Below are 27,883 nucleotides of genomic sequence, written 5' to 3'. Positions count from 1 at the left end.
TCGATATTAGAACATTCGAAGTTTAGAAACTTCGATGTTCTAATATAGACCCTCTTAATGCATACATGGAAACACACACACAGACACACACACACAGACACATACACAGACACACACACGTCACTATCTAACCTGCAGTCTGTATTCCTTTACATTACTTGCTTAAATGGCATTATTAAGAGCTGCAGCATTAAAGAAGGGAACCAAAAGATATTTTGTTACTTCATCTCATTCATCATGACAAAAAAGATTTATGACAGTACCATTATGTTACATGTCACTCTTTTTTTTTTTTTTTGTCACATACTGTAATGAATTTAAAGAATTATCCCAAAAAGTTCACCATGTGTTTCCGTCTCAGATTTATATCTCATTGCTTTTGGGGAGCTAACACTTGTATTGATATCTTTCAATTAAAAAAAAAGTTGTTCATTACTTTGAAACGTGTATTATTCATTACAAAGCTGGAGGTTCTTATGAATGATGGCAATATCAAAAATGTCCTTGCACCAAAAATATACACAGCATTTTTTTTGCTTGTTTGACTAATTAACAAACACTGCTGTTTGAAACAGTTTTCTTGAAATTATTATGCAACAAATAAATTACAGTAGTTTTTATGAACATATACGCAACATGCAAAATTCTCAGCATGGTATTCACAAATTTTAATTTTACTAAGTCTTTCTCGCATTTTCATCTGTACTATACAAGGATTTCAATCTTTCAAACCAACACTATGTGCCTTTTAATATTCTGATATTCTTTAATGAGAAACTGCTGTTCTCTAGTGTGATATTTTAATGGGTTGCCATGGGGCAACTTCTTTTGTAATTTTTAGGGTGTACTGTTTCAGTTTCGGGCAGTAGGAAAGAAAAGTATGCACTACGAATGGAGACACCACACAGTAACAGTGAATCTCTTCCAATAAGCTGCATCTTTTTGCCAAATCCACTAGAGCCGAGTTCAGCTTGTCTGAAGATGTGGTCTGTAGTACTAATCTTTTCAGTGTTCGGTTGTAGTTAGTGGAAACAAACATAATTTGATCAATCATATATGTAAATGTGTTTAGTTCTAATGAAGAAATGGGGATGTTGGGCTGAAGAATTCTTGGGATTTTCCTCGCTGGGAGAGTATGATCGAGCACCAAGTCAACTGAGAGAAGTGGATGCCTCTTACGCAAACTTTCCCAAAGAGATTCTGAAAAATTCATCATATATTTGTTGAGTCGGTTACAGAAAAGATTCAGGTACCTCAAATCAGCTCTTTCTGTACTCAGTAGCTCCATAAAAACATCTTCCGACAGACTGGCATAGAAGACACCCAGAGCAGACAACTGCGGACAAGCTCTGACAACCTCTTTAATTATTTCTGGACTTACTTTGCACACAAGAGTTCCATTATTAATAAACAAGCTTTTTAAATTTGGACATCCATCAGCAATCAGCTTGATCAGGTCATCATCAAGTGTAAATGGTAGAAATCTAAAGTCAATGTGTTTTAGAGTAAAAAAGTTGCATTCTGGTACACTTTGGCACAAGTTCTTTATGCTTTGGAGGATATCCTGACCTGAATAGAAATATGGGTGCTCACCACAACATACAATGCATAAGCCTTCTAGTTTGTTTTCCTTCTCTGCAATGCTGTTTAGAATTCTGGTTACATTTTTCCTGTTACAATCCTGAGACTGATCACACAAAATCTTCAGATGTTTTATTCTGGCCAGTGAATGAGTGAAAATCCATTGGATGCATTCTTCATTTTTATCTCCAAAGTCACAGCTATAACAAAAATAGAGAATATATCAAACTCACAAATTGTTGGCAAACATATACACAAACAAGATTTTGGTCTTCTGTATGTCCTACAGCAACTAATTTCCACTCTTAAAAAAGAACTCTCATTTCAGTGTACAGCACTCTGATGACAACTGGATAAAAGATATTTTAAACTAATAAATCAAAAAGGTGTTTCAACAAAGTATTAGTTTAAGAGTGTGCACACTTACGCAACTAGCTTATTGTACATTTTTTATTTTTTATATTTTTCCCCTAACAGATTTGTTTTTCAATTGAACTGTGCAGGTTTATAGGTCACATTAAAGGTAAAAGTTTTGAAATGATTTATTGTGATCTCATTTTTTTTATATCACAAAAATCTGGCATTTTAACAGGGGTGTGTACACTTTTTATATCCACTGTATATATGTATATATATATATATATATATATATATATATATATATATATCTTTACATATATATATATATATATATATATATATATATATAAATAAAATAAATGTGTGTTGGTGTATACATATATATGTATATATTCATACACACACACACATATATATATATATATATATATATATATATATATATATATCCACATATATCCACATAGATACACAGTATATACTATATACACACACATATATATATATATACATATATATATATATATATATATATATATATACATACACACACACACAAATACGGATATAGTATATGTAATGTATATTAATACATAAAAATATTTACAACTCACCTTGTTTGGCATTAATTCATTTGGCAGTGTATTCTAATTGTCATTTATTCTAATTAACATAATGCAGAATAAATACATTGTGCCCATGGTAGTAGAGATGTGGAGGGATGAGGGACATGGGTACTGCTCATGGATTTAAGTGTTATGGTGGATGAATACTGGGAAGTATAGGCATTACTGGATGTGATAACTCCCATATAATTAAGATAATGAGGCTGGTTATATTACTGGATCTTGTCTGTGTAGTAAGATGATCTGAAAAGCAGGAGCAGCAGCAACTAAAAAAGTTATTTCTCAGTACAAAAAGTTGCGTATGTAAATATGAATGACAATTAAAAATCAAAATTAATGTCAACTTAAAATTGGATGAAAGAACACCCCAAAGACCTAGCTGTGAAAGCAGACTGCAAATATTTTATGTAAACGTAGTCGTGTTTTCATCAAACACAAAAAATACTTTTAGAACAGCATACTCTTTTATCATTAAAATGGTTAAAATCTTATTTATATAACAAATGATTTCTTTCAGTAACTAGCCATCAGTAATACTCTTAACACAATTATAAACACCCAGTTGGGAGGGGGGCTCCAGCCAGAGCTTGGGTCAGGGAAGAGCTGACCAATCATCAATGTTACTGTAATCAGAGTCAGGAACAACTGGTCAGGAAAAATTCCTATCAAAAGTAGGACACATCGTTGGTGGTATTCTCATCAGACAACGAGGAACAATCACTAAGGAAATACCTCTTCCAGAGCTTTGACCAGTGTGGAATCAACAAGTGGCAGGATATGGTGGGGAATGCCAACCAGAGAAATCATTAACTAGAGCAGTAGATCAGCTAAGAAATTAGGAAAAGTATACTTGATCAGGAACGTTTTAGCCCCTGATTAATGGAAGGGGGCTTCATCACTCAGGAAGCAAATAGCCCACAGCCAACTTTTTTTTAAGAAATGAACACAGTGCAGATACAAGACTTAATAAAAAAGGGAGATATAGTAGAAAAAAGCTAGGAAGAAAAAAAATCAAGCCATGTTTAAGAAAAGAAAATTGCTTCCTTGAAAAAGTACACTAGTCATCATATGGAAGTTACAGAAATCACAGGTCCTTACCTGAGGAGATCAGATGTTATGTTCATTGGGGACTAAGAAGTGAAGTCAGGTCCACTGTTGTAGTATTTACCATGGTTAAGTTTTCTAAGTTTGAGTAGAGTCGTAATGGTGGTAGTCTCATTACGCTCAGGTGCCATGCAGGTGTTCAGTTAGTATTACTGATGAACTGACTCTGTTTCTTCACATCCCTTTGAACATTACATCTGTTCTTGTCATTTAGAACATTTGATTTATTTAACATCCATATAAACATCACTATGCACTTCAAAGGGACACTTTGACATTTTTTTCCAAACAAGCCAGTGTACATGGTTCCTCCCTTTCACTGTGTCAAATATTTAGCCTGTGTTGGTTAATTGTTTATAAAAAAATGACTGCTGATTATCTGCCCTATGGCTAATGGAGTGTTCCACTCAACTAGGGATAAAAGCATGTCAGCCAAATTCTGCTCTCCTGTATATATTTCATCTGTATTGCGTCACCAGCAAATAACTCCTCAGTAGCAGCTGGCAGGCATTCTCCCCCAGAGCCCTTGTTTGGTTGTTTCCCCTTTGCTTTAAGCTCTTACAAAGTTTTCCCATTTGGTTATTCTTTACTCCTCTATAAGAATACCACTGATGATTGGCCAGTTCTGTACTTGACCTAGCTATAGTAGATTTTCCAATTGGCTGTTCCTAAGTTTCTGATTAGACTACCATTAATAGTTAGTCACTGTAAGGAATTATTTGCTAAACAAATACGATTTTAACTATAAAACTGCAAATATATATTACTGTAAAAATTCTTTCGGTCTCTGATGAGGTCCAATGTGTGGATGACAGCTCCTACAACTAAATTAAAATTAAAGATCAATAGCTGCCTCCCACAAATGGGTTATTTTGTGTGTTCTTTCATCCAATAATTATCTAAGCACTGTGAATAACATCTACCTGATCTCAGTGTAGGACCAAAGAGCTGGTGCAAGTACTGCATTTTTCCAAGTGTGACAGACTCTAGAAATGGTGTAGCGGTCAGAGAGGGGAAGAAATGAGAATATGTGACCTAAGATCTCTTCTGGTAGTTCGATATATTCAGGCAGATTCATTTCAGTTGCTTATGTTGTGTTGACTGCTTCTTCAGTAACTGATGCAGTTTGACAATCTGCAAGATAATAACAGAGTATAAGAATCTGAACTTTATATTTTAAAAATGAAATACTACAGTTCAAATCTCAATTATTGTCTTTTTAAGAAAGTCAGTGTATCTTCTGCTTTAATCTTTGCAACAAAGAGCTAGGCTGAGAGACCTTAAACAATAAGATTTGGAACAAACAAAATATAAACATTCGAAAAATGGTTTGTAAATAAATATAAAAAATTCCTCACAAACCCATGGATTCTGAAAAAAACATTTCAGCTTGGTGTTGACACATAGCAGCTTTAAAGGCATTCACATAATTTTAAGACTCATGCAGTTTCTTGGCCTGAGCACAAACTGCTTCAGAATTAGAGCAAAAGTGTAAAAAAATAACATTATGCAGGAAATACCATCTTCAGTACTTCAGGCATTAACCATAACATTAACTTTTAGTGAAGTGCTAGCATATTTTTGATTTACCAACAGTTAAATGATAAATTTCACATGACTTGTTTGCATTATCATATTTAATCGAACTGCAACAGCTTCACAGTATTAGTCTGTCATTGCTGGTTTACACGTTTTTTTTTTTTTAACCAATGACCATATCAGACAGGTATCATATTACCTGTCTGGTAAATTGATTATGCAGCAAAAATGACTAAGGATATGAACTGCAACATTACACGGCCCTAGGTTTGATTCCTTAATTCAGTGCTTGCATATCATGACGAATATGTTACGACTACCTAAAAAGATGAACTTGTATCTAATGTGCTAGTTATGCAGTAACAGAATCTATCAGGGGCCTCCACAGCCTCATAAAAGGCCTTTATTCCAGAGGAATGGAAGAATGCAACAGTAATCCCTCTGCACAAGGGGGACCCATCAACTGATCCAGGGAACTAAAGACCCATAAGCTTGACCAGTGTTACCTGCAAGGCCATGGAGAGAATTATTATGGACCTTATCAATAACGACATAAGAAATCTCCAAAATCTGGCTTTGTCAAATGGAGGTCTTGACTGCTCAATCTGGTGGACTTCTTTGTGAAAGTCACCAGGACCATGGATGAAGTTAAAAGGTACACACCACTTATCTAGGCCTGGCCAAAGCTTTTGACACAACCCCCCACTCAGGGATCATAGATATAATTACTGATTTATACATAAACCCCTCATCATCTGACAGAACACATGTTGTTTAGACAGACAAATCCTCCACTTCTGATAAGAAACCGGTTAATAGCGGCATCCCACAGGACTCGGTGTTGGGACCCCTCCTGTTTGGTATATACTTCTCTGAAGTGAAGACCAATGTTTGGGAGCCTCTGACATCTTACAAACAGGCCTAAAAATGACAAATGACTGGTACCAAAACCATGGTGTGAGACTAAATGCTAAAAAATACCTTTGGTAAATCAGATATCCCTGAAAATTATAATACTGATAGCAAATCCCTAAAAGTAGCCCTAGTAGTTAGGCACCTAGGACACAGACAGTAACCTAAACTTTGACTACCAGGTAGCTATGGTAGTGAAGAAATCCTTCTGTGTGGCTCAGTTTATAAGTAAAGGCATCAAGGTCAAAGAATGTCATAGTGCCATTGCACTCAGCCCTTATCAGGCCCATAACTGAGTACAATGCTCCCTTCTGCATGTACCTAACCAGGCACTTACACCAAATGTAGTGGCCCCAGAGGTTTCCTCACTAAAGAATACAAAGCATATAACACAAGGTCCTACCCCCATTACTCCATCTCATATAATTTACTGAGAGGTGATTTATGCCTGACCTACAAGGCATTCTCTGATCAAGGCATGATGAAAATGTTCACATTCACAAGAAAAAATATACAAGGGTTATGTGCTCCATGGACCTGAACCTTAATTGTGATCTAACAGAACTTGCTGGAGAGACAGATTTGTACTCCAAAACGCTACCTCATCTATGGCATAAACTTCCCATCTTTGTAAAACAAAGCACGGCCTTCACTCTCTTCAAAAAGAATTTGGATAAATGGATAGGGAGCCACAAATTCACTTGTGTGGTACTGCTCATGCCCATTATGTAAAGAAGCAGTCTGAAAAATGACTCTGGGACCAAAAACCCTGACACTACCCAACCCCATATCTGGGAAAATAAGATACAATATTGTCATATCCTGTTTTTATTGGCTAGGTTTGTAAAGGCAATGGTACCTATGAACATACGAAACTATGAAGGATAACAGAAGAGACTGAGGGGAAGGAGGAGGTTTGAAGATTGTGAGCTGTAGAGGCAGGATAACCCTTAGCACAATATAGCACTCTCATGGTAATGAAGGATGCGGGAGAGTTGTTGCAGGCTTTGAGGTATAAAGGAACATGAACTGCAGTTGGACAAAGTTTTGTAAATTTTATAAAATTAATATGGGATGGGGGGGGGTGATATGCTTCCAGCAAAAAACACATGGAGGTACAATAGAGGGTGTTGGTGAAGAAGTCCAGGAAAGGATAAGTTGACATACAATTTGTGGAAATGCTTCTATGATAACTTTTTTAAGTGTAAAGTGTCTGTGGAGTAAGATAGTTACATGGAGTAATTATGGGACTGGGGATGTGGGATATAATCTCAAGGAATGTTAATGGGTTGCCTAACAAGAATAAGGGAGACAGGATTCTTAATCATGGTAAGACATTTAAGGCTCATGTCATCCTGAAAGAAAGGAAAGGATATATCCATCTCCACAGCGACCCACATCAATCTTGAAACATAATTACAAAAGCTTTATGCAGATACAAGCAGACAGACAAGTACAAATTACGAAGAGGGTTATTACTGATGACCATATGGGCTACTGAGGCAGGTTGGGAAAAAAGGGAGATATTATAAAGACATTCATAAAAGTGAGGAGCAAGGAGCTGACTCTGAACTGGACTAAGGCCCAAAAGGTCTTCTTGGAATGATGGTTAGGGGAGGAGATGGTGATTTGGAAGGAGAGAATCATTAAAATAGAAAGGGATATGAAGGATAAGATGGAGAAATGGTTTATGGAGATGGAAGCAAAAGCAAGACCAAGTAAGATATCCATCACAATTAATCATTAAGCAGAGAATTAAGATATCAGAAGAGATACACAATTAATTTAATCTGAGAGAGAGGGGTTAGAATGGGAATATGGGGCAATTCTGAATAAATTAAATGGTTGGAGGAGTGAGATGAAGGAAGGAATGAGAATCCTTAGAGGTTTATAAGAAATAGAGGTGAGAGGAATAGAAGGGCAAAAACAAGCAGACTACTAAAGGTTTGTAAAAGACAGATGAAAGGTGGGGATAACAGAATATGCTAGAAGCAGAAAAATGATTGGAAGAAAATCATGGAAGATGATCTTGAGGGGGAGGAGTAGGTCAAGATGATCTCTCTCTCTCCTTAGGTACATTAGTTGAGCCAGAAAAGTTAGAATTTTCACATGGAAATGCCTACATAAACATTTTATATACCTTCTAATTTAGCTCAAATGTTCCCAGAAGTTAAGGGAAAATGCTGGAGATGTGGCGAAGAAAGAGGTACATGGAAACATATTCTGGGGATTGTAAACAATTGGATGAGTATAAGAAAGGCATCACTGACATATTACTGAGTTTAATTAGATGCACTGCAAACATCACCAACCTTGTGGTATGTTAAGGAGTTACAGTAAAGCAAGAGAGTAATAACTGGGAAATAAATGACAATATTAAACAAGTTATTACTATGTAGTGGAGAAAGGGAGAGGAACCTGTAGTTAAAGAAATAATTGGAAGCATAAATAAATTGGAGAAGGACGAGAGAGAGAAGGAGATGAAAAGGAAGGACGGAAGGATGAAACACAGGAAGATCTGGGCCAAATGGAAGGAAAAGTATGGCACATAGAGGAAGGTGTGTAAAGACTTGAGTAGGGGTTGTGAAGCTTGGCAACACAGCGGATCTGCACTTTGTAGATGGTATGGGGACATGTGACAGCAATGAACTATGGGAGGGGGATTTGTTTAGAGATTTGGGGTAATATTATTTTAGTTGTTAGTAAGCATATATATGTAGAGATACTTGCTGGATATCATTCTGTATGAGTTGGGGACTACCTATGAAGGTATGTAAAACTGGATAACCACAATGTTAAGGGAGATGGAACACAAACGTTAGCTGGAACAATGTACGAGGTAATATTCTGCTACTGGGCTGAATCGGATGTACTATGGGAAAGGGATCTGCAGTGGTGCGTCATCAACCAGATGAGCAGGAAATATGGGTGGACAATGCATGTGGACTGTACAAGAATATATGAAGGCAGTATCCTTTTATTGTGTAAATAAACACATGGACTACACAAGAATGCATGAAGGCAGTATGTTTTTATTGTGTAAATACAGAAACAATAAAAAATCCACTTTGCAATGTTTCAAAAGATATGTTTCACAGCAAAAGTACCAATCACTTTTGCTGAAAGTGTCGCATTTAAATGACTGCATTTTGTAACACTAGTTCTAAAACTTATAAATTAGCTTTAGAAAAATTATGTTTTAAGCATGTAAATGTTACTGTGGAAAACACAGCATTAGCATAACCATTTATATCACAATTCAGTAATAATGCCACTCCAACAGTATCCACTGAATTGCAGAGATATCACAAACACGTAACTGGTAGAAAAAGATGGAGACTGGTAAATAATGGAGAGAAGAACTTTACTTTATAACCAAACCCCAAACATATATGTGCTACATTGTGCAGGTCAGTTGAGTAAACAACTTCTGAATGTAAGCCCGTTCACATAGTATCCCATATGTTGCATCTAATTAATTGCAGGCAAGAACACACCCCAAAAAACACCTGATATGAGACCTGCAATGTTAGGGACCCCAAAATTCATCTTCCCACAGTGAGAGAAAGAGCTGTCAGCTGATCCATCACATATTTTACTGACAACTCTCTAGACTGGGGTTCACTCATTGCACCTAATCACTGGAATTCAAAACTCACCTGGAAAAAGTGCCATTGTAATGATTCACTTTGCTTGCATTGTACAACCTTCTGCTATACTCGTATACACATTTACACACACACACACACACACACACACACACACACACACACACACACACACACACACACACACACACACACACACACACATACTGTTTACCTTACATACGTGAAATTCAATAGTTAGTAAACCAAGTATGACCTTATTTTAACACCCGGTGTGTAGAGCGGTTCTGAGCTATACAGAGCATTAATATTTCAAATATGATCTAGTAAAGCAGTTAAGGTGGATTATTAATACAATGTACTGTTTTTTAAACAATTTCATTAGTATACATAGTTTTCTGATGAAGATGGTACTTTTACCACATACAAATAAAACCTTAATTTGAACAATAACTAAAAAGATCAGGGGCCTCAAAAATCTTAGTCTTTCATGCCATGAAAGAGCAAACCCTATTTGATCTCCTATTCATTTGCAGAAGTAATGGTACATCAAATAGTCAGTTAAAGGAACAAAACCTTCATCAGCAGATAAATAAGACATGTTGGTGTGATAGCTTCATATCCCAGCTTATCCCTCACCTCTAGAACAATCTTCCACTGAATGTCAAGCAGAGTAGCACCCTTGCCACCTTCAGCGTAAACCTAGATAATTGGATAGGAAGCCTCAAATTCTCTCACAGTCTATCTTGCATTACCCTCCTTAAAGATAGATGGAATACGGGTTTTTTTTGCTATGTTTAAATTGATCTGTAGACTGATTGCCTTGTACTGAGCTATGAACCTATGTTTGTAGGTAAACAGGTCTTATAGAGAACAACAGCCAATGATCAACAGGTAATACTTTCTTAGAACCACCAAGACTATATGCCTAGATTATCAAGTGCACATAAGCATTTCTATTTGCAGTACAATGACTTATTGTTCCCTGGGAAAACAGAAGGACAATGTTGGAGAAGTACAGAAGATGAAAACAGAACGTGGAGTAAAGAAAGGGAGACTTTAGTATAAAAATATTCATCATAACTAGCCACAGCTACTGATATTTATGACTTACCTAAGTATTAAAAGCTGTAAAAAATAACAATTAACTACAACATATATTCTTTAATATGATAAAAGTTTCATTATAAGCTATATGAAGTAATAAAACAGAATCCAAAACTGCAGTAACTTACATACCTTTACTTTTAGAGAGCTCCACGATTATCAGACAGCATAAAAACAAAGTTCAGGATACAAATCCAGGTAAGGATGACTAAACACAAAGAACCTTCCCCCATTACTGTCCAAGGTGTTGACATAAGCTTGCAGTATTACAGTTTATAGAACATCTCCAGCACACTACCATATTTAGAAATAAGACAGTACAAATTTCCAGCACACTACCATATTTAGAAATAAGACAGTACAAAAGGCTTCTAGTGAGCCTATAAATGGAATAGTCTGAAAAATGAGAACTTGCCAAGTTTAAAGTATATAGTTGGGTGGGTGGAATGTAATTCTTTACTAACTTAGTCATGATTATGTTGTACACGACTCAGGGTGGTGATACACAACAAACAGTAACAATACCGGTATTACCAGTAAGAACATTATTCACAAATGCCATTAAAGGAAAATGGTTACAATACTTAGAAATACAATGTCAGCGTAACAAAAGAATGTAAACTGGAATTTTGTTGGGAATATCTGTTTTGAGTCCAAAAACCACCCATACACACTGAAACCTAGAAATGCACACATTCATGCATATGTCTATATTAGCTAGGAATATTAAGGAGACAAAAACAAAAATATACCATCACTGCATGTAAACCAAACCCTTCACTGTTTGTCAATTTTCAAAAGGTGTTCTAACGCTGTTTTTATGCTCTAGTAATATTGTCAGTAAAGCTATTAGAACATCTGCCCTTAAGCTGTATTTAAGTTGTTTTGTTTCTTGTGAAGACTACTGAATAGTTGAACCTTGAAGTTTTCTGTGAAAATATTCTGTTGAAATGCTCCGAAACACCACTTTTAGGGACAACTAGTGTTTTTAGTTTGAAGGTTATGACAACACAAACAGATGGAAAAAATATGTACGTATCTGCTGTGAATCAAAGTTGATGGAAGTTGACATACAATTAGACTCATTTTTGCATGTTTCATGTCCCTAACTCTTCAGAGTTATACATCTAAAATAGTTTCATATTTTTACTAGCATATTTTGGCCAAGATCTTTGGGCAATCATTACAAAACTGTCATTGGTATTTGTTTTTAATTACAAAGGCAAAAATACAGATTAATTTGAATTTCTTGGGGGATTTACAAAACTTCTCCTGTACCTTTACACAGTACTCAATACTGCAAAGAACAATTTGTTTGCAGTTGGGGAGCACTGCCGCACAATTTGTGTCATACATAGCCTTGCTGTAGTTTCTACATCACAGCTCCCAAGTTAGTCTGCTAAATAACCCCTTTGTAGTTCACCTAAAATAGATTTGACACCATGGATGGGCACTCTCCCAATTTCTCTGCTGCCAGCTTGGTAGAAATGAGCATCATGAGATAAGGTAGGAATTGTCTCATGTCACTGTCAACTTACTAAATCTTAGAGAAATGAATGCAGTATGTGAGAAATGTAATAACACAATGTCACTGCAGGCAAACCCCTCACACAAAAGCACTCAAAATAACAATAAGGTTGTTGGTAATATAAGCATTACACCCACCACACAGAGTACTGAAGCAACACATAGACAAACATATGCAGAGGCACTTAAAAAATAACCTTCCCAAACCCTGAAGACCTCCTAGACACTGTCCTACAAATCCTAAACAACCCCAAAAGTACACCACCAAAACAACACCCACACATGCAACAAGTGAACATCTACAGAGGATCCTCACAAAAAGACTAAAGGGCATCAACAGCATGCCATATGCAGATCACCTCAAAGTTCTATCTCCATAAAGACTGCCGAGAGGCATTCTATGCCTGGCATACAAGGCATTGTTGGATCCCACTTTAATAGATCTTTTACATATTTGCAAAATGAATTGCATCAGAATGACTCAATCTATTTATGCTACAATCTAAGTTTAAATCTCTAGGACACATTGGAGGCAAATGTATGTATCTCAGAGATTTCAGGGAATTCCCCTTCTCTGGAACAGGCTTCCCATTCATGTGAAGAGCTTTCCCACAACCCTATTCAACAGGAACCTGGACCAGTGAAAGGGAAATCAGAAATACACTACAGGTCTAACACCTATGTTTCTAATGGACAGAAACAGTCTGTAAATCTTGCCCTAGCTTACATATATCCCTTAAAATAATCTGTAAAGCACATCTGCTTGTGGGATATATTTGGGATGCTTGGCTTGGCTTACAGAGGCCCCAGTGTTTGTTAGTCTAGTATACACATATGAACCTATAAATCTAAAATATCCTCAGTAATGTCTTCTTTCTGTCTGGAGACATAAAATGCTGAAACTATTGTTCTTAGAAACAAATACTTATTTCAGTTTCAATGCTATAACTGCATTTATTATTATTTAATTATAATACTTCCGCGGTTGTGCAGCAGTTGCATTGTTGCCTCACAGCAAGAGGTTCTCCCATTCGATTCTCGGCAAAGGTTGGAGTGCCTTCTGTGTGGAGTCTGCATGTCCTCCCAGCAGTCAAGTGGGCGTTCGAAAGACATGCGTTGAATGGGCGTGCCTTCGTTGAAGGTTGGGCATTGGGGCTGGCAACTCAACACCATAAAAAACAACTGCCAATCATTAGCGGACCGGAGTTCCGCTGTGGCGACCCCTAACCGGGAAAAGCCGAAAGACAAACAACAACAACATTATTTAATTATAATATAGTTTAATTATTACTGTACCTCGTTATAGAAAGGTAATTGTAAATTCTTGTTACAAATATGATGGAACATTGCAGCATGCTGTATTCCAAAGCCTGAACTGACCATTTTTCACCCAACTTATATAAATAAGACTGTATCTATGAAATATGTTGGCATTTTCTAACAAAATATTCATACACATCTCGATAGCAGTCTAAAATTGGAAAACATAATTTTAGGTTCAAATGCAAGAAAACTATATTTTGATTTTCAGCAAATATTCAACATTTTTAAATATTTCTGTCTGGAAAAAGCACTTAAAACATCACTTTTAGATAAGCTCTGATGGTACTTGCGTATTATCGCAACCAGATTTTGGAGGAGGCATGACTGTTAGACTTCTCCGCCAACGAGTGCATGTCATACTGAAAAGGAGTGTTTAAACTCTGAACTACTTATGGGTCACACTGGTTAAACAGTAGGAACGGGAATAACGTCCAAATTCCTCTTCCTGTTTAGGCTCAACTCCTGCTCCTGTTTATCAACTTCAACAGTGACACTAAAGACTTTGAAAAATAGTGAAATTAGTGCAACAATTACTTTTAAGGCTTGGTTACCTATATACATACATATATATGCACACACACACACACACACACACACACACACACGTATATTTGTGTGTGTGTGTGTATGTGTGTGTGTGTGTGTGTGTGTGTAAGAAGTAGGTAGGTCTGTGTGTGTGTTTGTATGTGTGTGAGAGTGAGTGAAATGTCCAGATTTTCGGAGAATGTTAAGATTTTAGTCTCACATCCATGGTTTGTTTCTCATAAAACTGTGTTTTTCTGGCAATCCCTGGCAAATCATTGGGGATTAAGGCAGCAAATAATGGCAGACATTTGAGCTTTAGACTTCGAATCCTTCAAAAAGTTCATACTATTGCAAAACTTGTTGTTCTATCAACTTTCTATGTTTGCAACAGCAATATTTAAAAGGTGTCCCTATTTTTGGACATTTGTTCCCCCCATTATTTGTGTCTTTGCCCAGATTTATTGCTCTAAAAGGTTGAGAGGTATGGGAGAGGGTAGGAAGGTAGGGTGTATGTGTGTGTAATACCTCTCAAATGTACAGATTTTCACAGAATGTCCAGATTTTTGCCTTATAGTTTTGGTCTGTTCCTCATAAAAATTGTCTTTTTTTTTTTTTGAGAAATCACTGGGATGAGCTGAGGACTAAAGTTGCTAACTAATGGTATGCAATTGAGTTTAGTTTCAGACTTCATATCTTTTAGAAAATACATTCCAACACAAATCCTGTTATTCTAGCAACTTTCTGAATTTATAAGAGCAATATTTAAAATGTACCCCTAGTTTTGGGCTTTGTCCCCCCATTATGACAGACTTTGCCCAGACATCTTGTGCTAAGAGGTTGAAAGGTATGGTGTGTGTGTGTGTGTGTGTGTGTGTGTGTGTGTGTGTGTGTGTGTGTGTGTGTGTGTGTGTGTGTGTGTGTGTGTAAGAGATAGGTAGCATACCCCTCAATTGCCCAGGTTTTTGCAGAATGTCCAGATTTTTGCCCCATGTCTTTTTCCTCATAAAAAGATTGAAGTTGCTAAATAATGGCAGCTATTTGAGGTTTAGACTTCATATCCTTTAGAAAAATGCATACTAACACAAATCCTGTTATTCTAGCAATTTTCTAAGTTCATGAGAGAGATATTTATAATATGTTCCTATTTATTTTAGACTTTGTCCAGATTTCTTGCATTAAAAGGTTGAGTTGTGTGTGTGAGACGGTGAAATGCCCTAGTTAGGGTTAGCAGGTGGTTAGTAATTTGCTTAGGCTCAAGCCCTGTACCTTTGCTATAGGAAACAAATAGCCTTAATCTTCTACCCAAAATATGCAACTGTTTTGCTTAGCAAATGGTATCCCTGTTGTGTCTTTAGAGTGTTAGTAGAAGAGCAGGTAGCATACTTTTGTTTTGATGCAGAAGGCTGTGGGTTTTATTCCCACAACATGTAGATGGATTGCTGATACTGTGTTGATTTTTGAGGGTGGGGTGCTGCAGAGTCATGTGTATGTCCTCCTTTGGATAAGATGCCTAGTAACCACAAACCTGTTTTAGTTTGCCATCCGTTCTCTACTGCAATATTACCAGCTTATCATTTTTAATATAACATAGGCAATTTATTCTTCAAGGGCAGCAGGCAGTGAATTTGTAAATGAAATAATTAAATATCAATTTTTTTGCTAGCAGCAATCTTTTCATTAGTTACAGTCATATCTCTTTAATGTGGAATTATTCAGATGACTTTTACTTTTGCAGAGACTGTGCATATTGACTGATATTGGTGAGCTGTAATGACAGAAGTCTGAGTGGCCTTTTATGGTTGAATGTTCTGAATTGGGCGGTTTGGGCATTATTGGTTCATATATTTTGTTTCTTTGCTTACTGGCTATAAATTTAAAAGACACTCTAATAAGTAGTGTTGTATTATACAAGGGATAGAATTTAATTATTATATATTATAATTTAATACAGTCAGGGAAGTGAGTCAAAGAAATTTTGCAAGGTCCTAAAAATGTGTGCAAGGGGTCTATGACTCGAAATCAGCCCAAAGGTAAACAATCTGCCATTGGCCAGATGCATTTTCTTTGAATGGGGGTTTTAATGCCGTTTCAATGAATGTGAGTTTCAAAGTCATAGAAGTTTTAATGCCAAGTCTGTTTTCATTGTAAGACTATATTGCTTTGTTTAGCAAATGTCTAAAAGTTTTAAATTAAATCCAAATATCTGTAATCATTGTAGAAGTAAAGCAAAAAGCAGTATGCACACAGAATTTTGAACAGTATTTATCACAACTGGAGAGAAACAGCCAAATAATGAGAGACTGGAATGGCTGCTTGGGGGGGGGGGGGGGTGACCCAAATGCAACATATGTGTACCACCACCTGTTTGTTTACAAAAAAAACACTAACTATGTCTGTCTATATTTTATAATATTTACAGCAATTCGACACCGATAATTTCCAGCTCTGTGGTTTTATATTATTTGGCATCACATAAGAGAATGTATACTTAAAGTCAGTGTGGGGCTTGAATATGCACAAAATAGGTTAGATCAAGTGGGGCTTGAGCAGAAAACAGATATTTGGTTGTAACGGGGGAGGGGGCAGAAACAAAAGAGATGTATCAACAGAAAGGTAAAGGATTTTGGAAGTGTTAACAACTTAATCACTGCTGGAGGAAGCATATGAAAACACAGGAAATGAAAGTGCGGGGTCCTGGGAGAATGCGTCTTTTTCAGTACTGGGCAAATCCCACAGACGCATCTTCAAAGGACCAAATTAACCCTGTTGTAACCTACAAGGAAAAGCACCCACTTCTGTAACACACACACACACACACACACACACACACACACACACACACACACACACACACACACACACATGCATGCACGCGCACACACACACACACACACACACACACACACACACACACACACACACACACACACACACACACACACACACACACACACACACGACCACATTTCTTGGCACAAGAAACGAGCATAAACCAGCCGCTCTTGAACTGAACAATCTGGTTGTGATAATACGCAAGTACCGTTCTGACATTAGATTTTTTTTAAAAATGGTACCAAATGCTGGAGTACCAAGGAACTTGATTTATCATAATCAACTTCAGTTCAATTACCACTTTCATGTTTAAAATACTAGACTTCAAACTGTGGAATAATTTAAACTGAACTCATATATAGTTTTACCAGAGACTCATATGCCTAAAAAATAATGTTTCAAAGGCTTTGCTTTCAACATACATTTAAAATTAGGGGAATTGTTAGGCCCAGCTAAAACACAGGCATTTGACAAAATATGCAACTTTAGATCTTTTGTAACAAAAGCATTCTCTACACCTGCAGCCCTTATACTCAAATATACTGCACTTAAAACAATAAACTCTATTTTATTTTGTATAAATGCTAACATGCCTAAAGTATATTCATTTCTTGTCCATATATTGTACAAATGTTCATGTATTCTATTTTAAACATTCTAGAAGTCATTCTATTAGAGAATGCATTACAATGTACACATTGTAATACATAGACTGCATTCTTAGAGTTTTTTGAATAACTTTTACTGAAATATGTTTGCTGAAAAGGACAAGAACCATCAAGAAAACCACTCATAACATGTAACATCATACTACATTGCAACAGCACCACTCATCTAATATTTATAGATAACAATTTACACATTTAACTGTCGCCAATACATTAGCATTCTTATTGAAACATTTAACATTACAAAAAATGTTTATTGCAACATTACATTAATATTTCTTATAACTCTCAGGACCTATTTAGGTTATTGTAATAATCTGTCACTAAGACCCAGCATACAGGCTTCTTTTCTATAACATGGAGTTTGTAATAATGTTCAACACTTAAAATTCAAGTATTTGGTATGTATATTTCCTATCTGTACCTTGTGTAAGATTTTCCATTTTCTTGCCATAACTGTTTTGGGCATACCTCTCAACTGTCCAGATTTTCACAGCATGTCCAGACTTTGTCTCATGATTTTGGTCCGTTCCTCATAAAACCTTAAGTTTTCTTGCAAATCACTGAGGAATAAAGTCATTAAATGAGACACATTTGCTTTTCAGACTTTATATCCTTCAGAAAATGCATGCAAACATAAAACCTGTTATTCTAGCAACTTTCTAACTTTGTAAGAGCAATATTTAAAATCTACCCCTATTTTTGACCATTTGTCTCTTATTATTTTAGGCTTTGTCCAATTTTCCTGAGCTAAGAGTTTCAGAGGTATGATTTTGGGTGCATAAAAGATACTATCTCATGATTAGTTACTCCCTCATCCAACTAGCAACTTTTTCCCCTACCCCAAATCCTAACGACTCCCAAGTTGATGTAAGTACTTTACCAAAACCATATCCCAACTCTTAGTAACCTGTCTCCATCTATCCTAAGCTCTCTTAACAGTCTCAAAACATATGGAACATACAAACCTGATCCATGCCAAACTTCCAATATTTAAAACCGGATATTCTGTTGTGCCATCATATTTTATTGGGGGTTGTATTTTATAAATGGAAAATCCGCATGTGCTGATCCCATATGGAGGGCCATTTCCTAATCCTCAGTACATTCTCCCATACCTCCTCTCAGAAATCATGTCAGATAACAACATGCTTATCCTCCATATGGTCCCAAGTCTCTCCAATTGTTTTTCATCTCCTCTCTTCTTTGTAGCTTTAGATCCTTATAGATTAAACTATGTATTCCAGAGAAAGTTCTAAGGTCAACAGAGACTAGTCTGAAAACCTGGAAGTTGACTGGAGAGAAAGCACAACAGTTCAAGGAATTACTCAGGGATCTAGCAGTTCAGGAAGAAGAGGAAATAGGCATGCAAGAGGACTATAGAACAGACATGTGGCTGAACCAGGTATGGAAGCAAGGTACATAAGAAAACCTGGTGGTGGATTCCTGGAAGTCATCAAAAGAAAGAAGGAGTGCAGGAAAAAAGTGGGTTTAGAAAAGACTCACCAGGCTAGGAAAGAACACTCACTGGTTTACAATGAGGCTAAGAGAGGTTTTGCAATGGCAAAGAACAAGACATCAGAAGCACTCTACCAGCTTCTGTATAGTGACTTGAAGATAGTGCAAATAAACCAGGTTGTAAGGCAAAGACAGAAAGATAAAAAAAGATAGTCAGACGCCTTTGTAAGGAAGCAAGCAACAACCTACCCACTGGTCTACAGGAAATCAAAGGCAGATGGAAGGAGTATTTTCAGCAGCTTCCGAATGAAGAAAACCCCACAAATGCTGTACTGCCCCAGCCTATAATGAAAGAGGAGAAGGATCCCACTTTAGAAGAAGTAAGAACAATGCTAAGGAAAATTAAGTCAGGGAAAGAAGCATTCAGAGCAGTAAGGAGAGAAAGGTGTACCCAGATGGCTGAAGACTGATAATACAAACACCAGTGTATAACAACAAAGGGGACATTCACAACTGTGGGAAGTATAGAGGTATCAAACTCTTTATCACACTGCATGAATGTTTTAGACAGGGTGACTCATAAACGAATATGCAGAGTAGTAGAATGTAAGATGTGAGACGAGCAATTTGGATTCAGATAAGGATGGAACACAGCCGACCAGATGTTTGCAGTGAGGCAGATAATCGAAAAGAAAAGAGTCCAAGTGGGTATTCATGGACTAGGAGAAAGGATATGACAAGGTCCCAAGAAAGGGGCAGTCCTGTGGTGGTTTGATGTCCCAGAAACATTGGCAGAATTAGTACAGGATATGTTCAAAGACCCAATAACTCAAGTATAAACAGTGTCTGGTTTCACAGAGGGGTTCCCACTTGGAGTGGGTGTACATCAGGATTCAGCTCTGAGCCCACACTGCTGTTCATACTGGTTATGGACTACATCAGCAAACTGGTTGGAGGGCACAGAACAACAAAGCTGCTGCATGTAGATGACGTGGCGTTACAAGCAGACTCTAAGCAAGAACTTCAGCAAAGAATACGGGAATAGAATTTAAAACTGAAATAACATAGGATGAAACTGAGTACAGAGAAGACAGCTGTATTAGCAGCAAATGGGGGAAATCGGAAGAAGCTGAGATAGAAGAGAAACTGATGGAACATGTTAACAGCTTCGAGTATCTGGGAGGGGCAAATCAGGAGAAAGGAAGTCTGAATGAGGAGGTCAAAGCTAGAATTACAGGGGCTGCAGCCAACTGGCACAAAATACTGATGTGACCAGTACTACTGTATTATACAAAACCTGGGCAGTAAAAGCAAAGCAGTTGAGGAAGCTAGAGGTGATGGAGATGAAGTACCTTGGATGGGCAGTAGGATGCATACTATGGGACAAAAAATGAAGACAACAGAGCAGAGGCTGAATTAACTCCAATTGCAGAGAGAAGGTCAAGCAGAACAGATTACTGTGGTTTGGGAATCCGTGCAGAAAGGAAGACAATTGGGTGAAGAAGACTTGGGACAGGCAGGAAGAAGGCAAGAGGAAACAAAGGCATCCTGCAAAGAGATGGATGGACTGTAGATTGTGTGAGAGAGGACCTGTGACACTCAGGCATGACTGTCAAAGAAGGTAAGACAGTGTCATTTAATCGAGAGAGAGATGGTGACAACCGACATGATATCCCAAACCCATGCAGAAAATGGGGAAAATGGGGTCGATGATGATGACTATGTGTTCTAGGGGGGCTTCCCCATGTCCTTGCCTATTAATTCCTAGAATATTTCTACTAACATATACATCAAGAAGTAAATTAAAAGTTATCCATTTGAATCAGGAAGGTGATATTATTCTTGTAACTGCCGAAGTAGTATAAACTGCCCTATATCAGATGTACAGTTATCCAAGTTTCTTATCTTCTCCCATGCAAAAATTCCTACTCCCATCCATTCCATATGCTCTTGCTGAGATACTTTATTTTGAAATTTTGGATTGTCCCATATACATTGATATCTAAGTGTGTCCCAGGCCATATCCCCTAATTGCTTAATTCCTTTTACCCCATTGAACTCTCAGCTCTGCCCCAAAAATTCTCACAGAGAAAGGCTGCTTGCCCTTCTACTCACCATTGAGACTTGGCCTCCTTATGAATTCTTATGCATTTGAGCAATGTTGAAAGCAAATACTTGGGTGGGATATGCATTAGATCCCATACTTCTTTGGATGACAACGTAAGCATTCTCTTCCTACATAGTCTGCCAACATAATGTGTAATTTATTTATTAAGAGTTGTTCGTATCCTATAGGTATGTGCTATTGTAATAAAATGCAAAATTTGTGGAAGAAGTATCACTTTAATCACATTTATCTTACCTGTAAATGTGTAGGTTCTTCTCCCTCCTACCTGTAACAACCACTGAATTTCTTGTTTAAATCATCTACATTCCATATAACTGCTCCTTCATAGATGTATCCTGGTTACAGTCCTAAATATGTTGGGTATTCTGCCTCTTGAAAACTACCAACTTCCTCCTTCTTGTTTTCTTTCTTCAAGCCTAACCAACACCAATTTATTTCTATTTATCTCAAGCCCTGAGATCTTTGAAATTTGTTCAGACCCCTCTCTAATGGAAGTACTTCATCAGTATTTTCAGCTATGAGTAATGATCATTTGTATAAAGTAAGAAAGATGCCCTGACTCCTGTGTTCTAGTAAAGCTGCAGAGCACCATCAATCCATATTACCAACTGCTGAATAATAAAAACAACACTAGTGAAATCTGAAATCCTTGCTGTGTACCTCTGTGAAAATTATCATTTACCTGACACATCTTCATTTATTAGTACAGCAACATACAATTTATCATACAATATTTGAATCCTGTGTAAAAATCTGAATCCAAGTGTTTTCTGCAAAATTTCATATAAGAAATGCCAGTCTACTGTATCAAAACCCTTCTTTTTATACACCTGCATCTTTATATCTAGTCTGGTAGCTATCAAGAAAATGTGCCAGTTTCCACCACTTATATTTTGCCTTCCCTTAAGAAACATGCTTTGTCCCAATAACTTCAGATCTCACCCAATCTTCTGTCCAAAATGTTTGCTACTATTTTTGTATCCATTTTAATAAAGAGATCAGCCTGTAGTAACATAGCATTATTTTATTCCACCTCTCCTTGGGTATAAACACACTCCTTGCATGTTTCCTTTTATCTGGTGTATTTGTTGATACTGTTCCAAGAAGTTTTTTTAAATGTTTATTCTCCATTCCATTTGTAAAATTCATCTGTGAATCTTTCTAAACCTGTGGTTATAACCGTTTAAGTCCTGGATTGTTATTTTAATCTCCTGTATTGTTATTTATTTTGTTTAACATTTGTTTACTGGAAAAGTCTGACTGGGACAGACCCCATTTTCAGAGGAGGCCCAGGGAGAAATGCTCCAGATACATGTCTCTGGAATGAGGAAGGAAACCAGAGCACCCCAAGGAAACCCACGCGAATGCAGGGAGGATATGCAGACTCCACACAGAAGGCACCCAAGCAGAGAATCGAACCAGAAAAACCTCTTGCTATGAGGTGATAACGCTAACTACTGTACCACTGCACTGCCCATAGTATTGTTATAGGAACATTCAGCTTTAGTCTACCCTCCATATAGACCTTCTTCCTTTTTAACTTTTGATAAACCAGGTGGGCATAGATCTTTTCATAGTACTCTTAAAATACCTCACATATTCAGTCTGGCGACTCTACCAATTACAAACTTTGTGGCATCTCTGACCACTTTTCTGAGTTTAGGATTTCCGTATAAAACTTTTGATTGTCACAAACAATGAAAATAATATCTAAGGAATCCACTGAACCAGTTAATAAAAAACACTGTCAAAATTCTCATTGTACAATCTATCAATCTTTAAACCATCTTTCATTTTTAGGATTCTCCTCCCCTTTTGATTGCAACTTCCCCACAAGTCTTAAATGCCCATGTGTATAACCACTCTCAATAAAAAAAATTACACAAAGCTTAATTTTCTGTCATCTCCCTTTTTAGTTGTTAGGTAACTTAGGCTTACAAACTGACATTTTGTAATACTCTTTTTTATGTAGATTAGATGGCTACTCTGAAAATAAAGGCAGGGATTAACACATTTTTCTTTTCTGCAAAGTTTGGAGTCAAATCCATACCCATCATGATTTTTACTAACCAAAATGTCTAAATATGGAATGTTGGTACTATCAATTCCCTATGTAAATTTCAAAAGCTTCGGTCTTTCTGGCTAACAAGTAAAAAAATTGATTAAAATAAAATGGCAATAAAATAAAACACGTTGGAACAAATCTAACGGATACAAAATTTGTTGTTCCCATAGCTGCCCCACTGCAACTCCCGTTGATTGATGACAGAACTGATCATTAAGAACAAAACAAATCAATAAACTATCTCCAAAAAGGTGCATAAAACATTATTTCCATCGGTTAGTATTTTTTTTTTTTTACTAAAAAGCCCTCAATATATCACCCCCAACATCCTGTGGGATAGAAGTGTAAAAGGAAACAATATCAATGGTAACAAAAACACAGAAGTTAAATACATTGTTAAGAAATGCCAAAAGTCCCTTACTAAAGACAGTACAGACCTTAAAAAAGGTTGCAAAGTTTAATCTAAAATAAAGTCAATGGTTCTATTGTGGAGGACTGAGCATCAATAATATGCCTCATAGGGGGATTCAGTGTTTTTATTTTTGGCATTTCCAAAATCTGTGAGTCCAGTCCTTGGATGCTGTACAAAGGAAACTAAACATATGGTTCTATGGAACACTCCCCTTTTTTCCAAAAACATTTTTATTTTGTTTTCACTATAAACATACACAAATGTACAAATAACAAATACAATAAAACAATAACAAAACTATTTACAATATTTACATTCATCCATGATAACTTATCATGGATAAAATGATTGTTTATTAGTATTTGTTCAAAAGGTTTTCCCATTTTTGCCATGCTATTTTTTATGAGTAATGTTATGAGTTCTATAACAAATGGTTTGCAGTTCTTTTTTACAAACAACTTTTGCTAAATTAATAAATTCTTTAAACATCGAATCTTGTTTACTTTTCCAGTTCAAAGTAATAACTTTTCTGGCAATTGCAAGAATTGACCAGAGTAACTGAATCTGAGATTTAGGTATTACATTAGGTATAGGAACATTGAATAGGATTAGTGAGTTAGAAATATGACAGTTCTCAGACCATAAAGCCTTTGCAAAATATCTGAAGCCTTTCCAGTATTGAACAGTATTTCTACATTCAATGAACACGTGAACCCAGTTGGCCTCTAGTAATTCATCACATTTCCAACATTTGTTTTCACTGTTTTTGAGTATAAGATTTATTTTATGTGGAGTACAGAAACTCCTATTCATAAATTTCCATGTATACAATCTCCGATATATTGAAGAAGAGGTACCATGTGTAGATTTCAATAACAGTTTTTTGGATTCATCAGATATTTGCTCTCCATTAATCTTTACATAGTAATTCCAAAAATCTGAGTCAAACTTTTGAGTGTCTTCTCTTAGTATCTTATACATAGGGGAGATACTTAATTTTTGATCCTCTGTCTTTTCAAGACACCTAATAAAAAGCTGGATCAAACTAGGTATAGATTTAGTCTCTAGGTTGATTGATACTCTCATTTTGTTTTCTATAAACTGTCGTAAATGTATAAACAACCAACTGTATTGAATATTACCAAAACTACATAGAAGAGAGTTTAGTGGTTTAATACTCGTATTTTCAATAACTTGATGCCAGAATATCAAGTTATTTTCCTTTAATTTTTGCATCGCATTGATGTTGAAAGAATCTAGGCAATCAGGGGAGTATGCTACAGAGAATATAAGAAATAGGAATTGTTTAATGATGTAATTACAATCAATTATATTTTTAAAGTCATGAAATATTTGATTAATGCCATAAGAAAAATGATCAAACTTCTTACTAAATAAACAAAATTCACGTAAAAGCCAAATGAACTCTACTTATTCTTTATTGTTACTTAAATTGATTTTCTATAGTTTTGACATCAGTTATATGAATATCATGTATTATTTTCCAGCCAGACATATAGGTAGGTGAGAGCCAATGTAATATTATATTAATTATAACTGATTTGTAATAAAGATGTAAACTAGGGAATGCTATCCCATCACTGTTCCAAGCTCTAATGTGCCATTTATATGCAATCCCAGGTTTTAAGTGAAACCATAAAAATGTAAGTAGCATAGAATCTAATTTTTTAAATAAGTTTTTGGGAGGGGGTAGTATCAACGACTGTATATAAAACAACATTTTAGGTAAAATTATCATTTTAATTAAGGAGAGCCTATCCTCCATTGTGAAGAACATTTTATTCCATCTTTTGATTAGTTCACTAATGGTGGTTATTAAATTATAGTAGTTTAGTTTAACAGACTCTTTCCATGTGCTCTTTGTACAGACACCTGAATATTCTAATACATCATTCTCCCAATTAAACAGGCTATTCTATCTTAGGTTTTTGTTGATCTTTTTGTTAGTAATGTTTTGGATTTATTATTGCACACAAAATTCTCTATCAACCAGAAATTACACCCATACTTAAAAATATCATCATCCCATACAGCAACCTAAAAACGCTCCGCTCCTGTAATAGAATGCTAGTTCAAACTGTTAAAGCCAACAACTTAGCTGGTGACTATTTACCAGCTCTTCTGGCAAAATCTGGAACTCACTTCCTGCTGAACTCACTGCAGTCCTCTCTTTAACTCAATTTAAAACATCTCTTAAAAAACACTTAAAAATACATTGGCTATGCCCTTGTACAAACCCTGACTAACCCCTGTATCTCCTAAAACTTGGCTTCATGTTGAAACTATCATAACCATAACTTCTATACCTCAGCTAATTCAGATGTTTGATTAGATAGTGTACTGATGAACTACAAGAGAACTTACACAACTATGTACAACTAAAATCACTATGTTGTGCATAAAAGTTTATAATCTTCAAACCTGTTACATATTCTGGCATAACCAGAATAATAAGTGTCAAACTATGAAACTGTTCTTGTACAAAAGTATATAATTGTGTAAGTCACACTGTCTGTATGTATTTATCTATGGAGCCTTTCTCTCCGGGCCTCCGCTGAAAATGGACCAAAAATCTAGTCGGACTTTCCTGGTTAACAAATGTAAAATAAAATATTATGATTAAATTTAAGCCCTGAAATTCTTTCAAACTTGCTTAAGGTATTTATAACATTGTGCAAAGAACCATCAATATCACCCAACGTTAATAACATATCATCAGCAAATAATTAACTGTATCTTAGGACAATAGTCTTTATTAACTTGAAAGCCTTTTATATTTTGCTTGTTTCTGATATATATATAGCAAAAGGTTCCACCGAAAGAGCAAACAATAATGGTGACAGAGGACAACCATGTCTAGTTCTCTTGAGGATTTCTAGTGGTGAGGATAGACATAATCCGATTTCCACATAAGCTTGTGCCCCACTATAAATTTTCATTAATAAGTTGACAAAATCTGAGGAGAATTCAAAACCAATCAGAATTCTTTGTAGATAAGACCAACTAATAGAATCAAAAGCCTTTTCTATGTCTAGGCTGATAATAGTTAGTTTTTTCCATTTGCATGCTATGTCTATTAATGATAGCAATTTAATAATGTTATCTTGCACTTTTCTATGAAGAATGAACCATGTCTGAGCATTATGCATTAGATTAGGTAATATTTTCTTTATCCTATTAGCTAATACTGTCATGAAAATGTTATCAGTGTTTAGTAACAAAACTGGCCTATATGAATCACAAGATTTGGGGTCCTTACCTTGTTTTAAAATGGGGAGATAATTTGAATATTTCCACAATGGGGGTGTTATACCTTTTTGCTTAACCATAGTAAAGGCACTTATCATTTTCTTTATTATATATATTCAGGAAAAATCTTATATAGTTCAGGAATTATTCCATCCAGTCCTGGAGCTTTATTATCTTTTAAAATTTGTATTTGCTCTTTCACTTTTGTTAGTGTTATTTGTTTATTTAATGTGTTATTTTGTTTCATTGTCACCTTAGTAGTTATATTTTCTGAATAAAAGTATTTATTTCATTATCTGTCTCCAAAAGTGGTGTGTTATTATTTATATCTTTTTAGTACTTTTAAACACTTCTATTCTTCTTCTTCTTTCGGCTGCTCCCATAAGGGGTCGCCATAGCAGATCAACTGTTTCCATTTCTTCCTGTCCTCTGCATCTTGCTCTATTACACCAACCACCTGCATGTCCTCTCTCACCACATCCATAAACCTTATCTTAGGCCTTCCTCTTTTCCTGTTACCTGGCAGCTTCATCCTTAGCATCTTTTTCCCAATATACTCTGCATCCCTCCTCAGCACATGTCCAAACCAATATAATCTTGCCTCTCTGGCTTTGTCTCCAAACCTTCCAACCTGGGCTGACCTTCTAATATACTTATTCCTAATCCTGTCCATCCTTGTCACACCCAGTGCAACTCTTAACATCTTCAACTCTGCCACATCAAGCTCTAACTCCTGCCTTTTTGTCAGTGCCACTGTCTGCAGCCCATATAACATAGCTGGTCTCACTACCCTCTTGTAGACCTTCCCTTTCACTCTTAATGGTACTCGTTTGTCACA

The 27,883-nt window shown here is 36.1% G+C and overlaps 1 protein-coding gene across 2 annotated transcripts in view; it reads right to left on the bottom strand.

The window, feature by feature from the left end:
* Positions 1-563: 563 nt before the first annotated feature.
* The window catches only part of FBXL8 (F-box and leucine rich repeat protein 8), a 77,044-nt gene continuing 49,724 nt past the window's right edge, over positions 564-27,883 (bottom strand). The window contains exons 1-3 of one of the 2 annotated variants that reach the window (XM_044081507.1): positions 10,970-11,213; positions 4,595-4,805; positions 564-1,781 (exon numbers count right to left, since the gene is read on the bottom strand). In XM_044081507.1, coding sequence (XP_043937442.1) covers positions 788-1,781; positions 4,595-4,749 — 1,149 coding nt within the window. In that variant the 5' untranslated portion in view covers positions 4,750-4,805; positions 10,970-11,213 and the 3' untranslated portion in view covers positions 564-787. Of the gene's footprint in view, positions 1,782-4,594; positions 4,806-10,969; positions 11,214-27,883 lie in introns of those variants that run through there. The other variant, XM_044081506.1, reaches the window with a different exon arrangement.

This window comes from Protopterus annectens, chromosome 8.part0 (genome assembly GCF_019279795.1).
Source record: "Protopterus annectens isolate FY-2018-M chromosome 8.part0, PAN1.0, whole genome shotgun sequence".
Lineage (NCBI taxonomy): Eukaryota > Metazoa > Chordata > Ceratodontiformes > Protopteridae > Protopterus > Protopterus annectens.
Note: the sequence above shows the minus strand (reverse complement) of the source record. Positions and strands in the feature narration are given on the sequence as shown.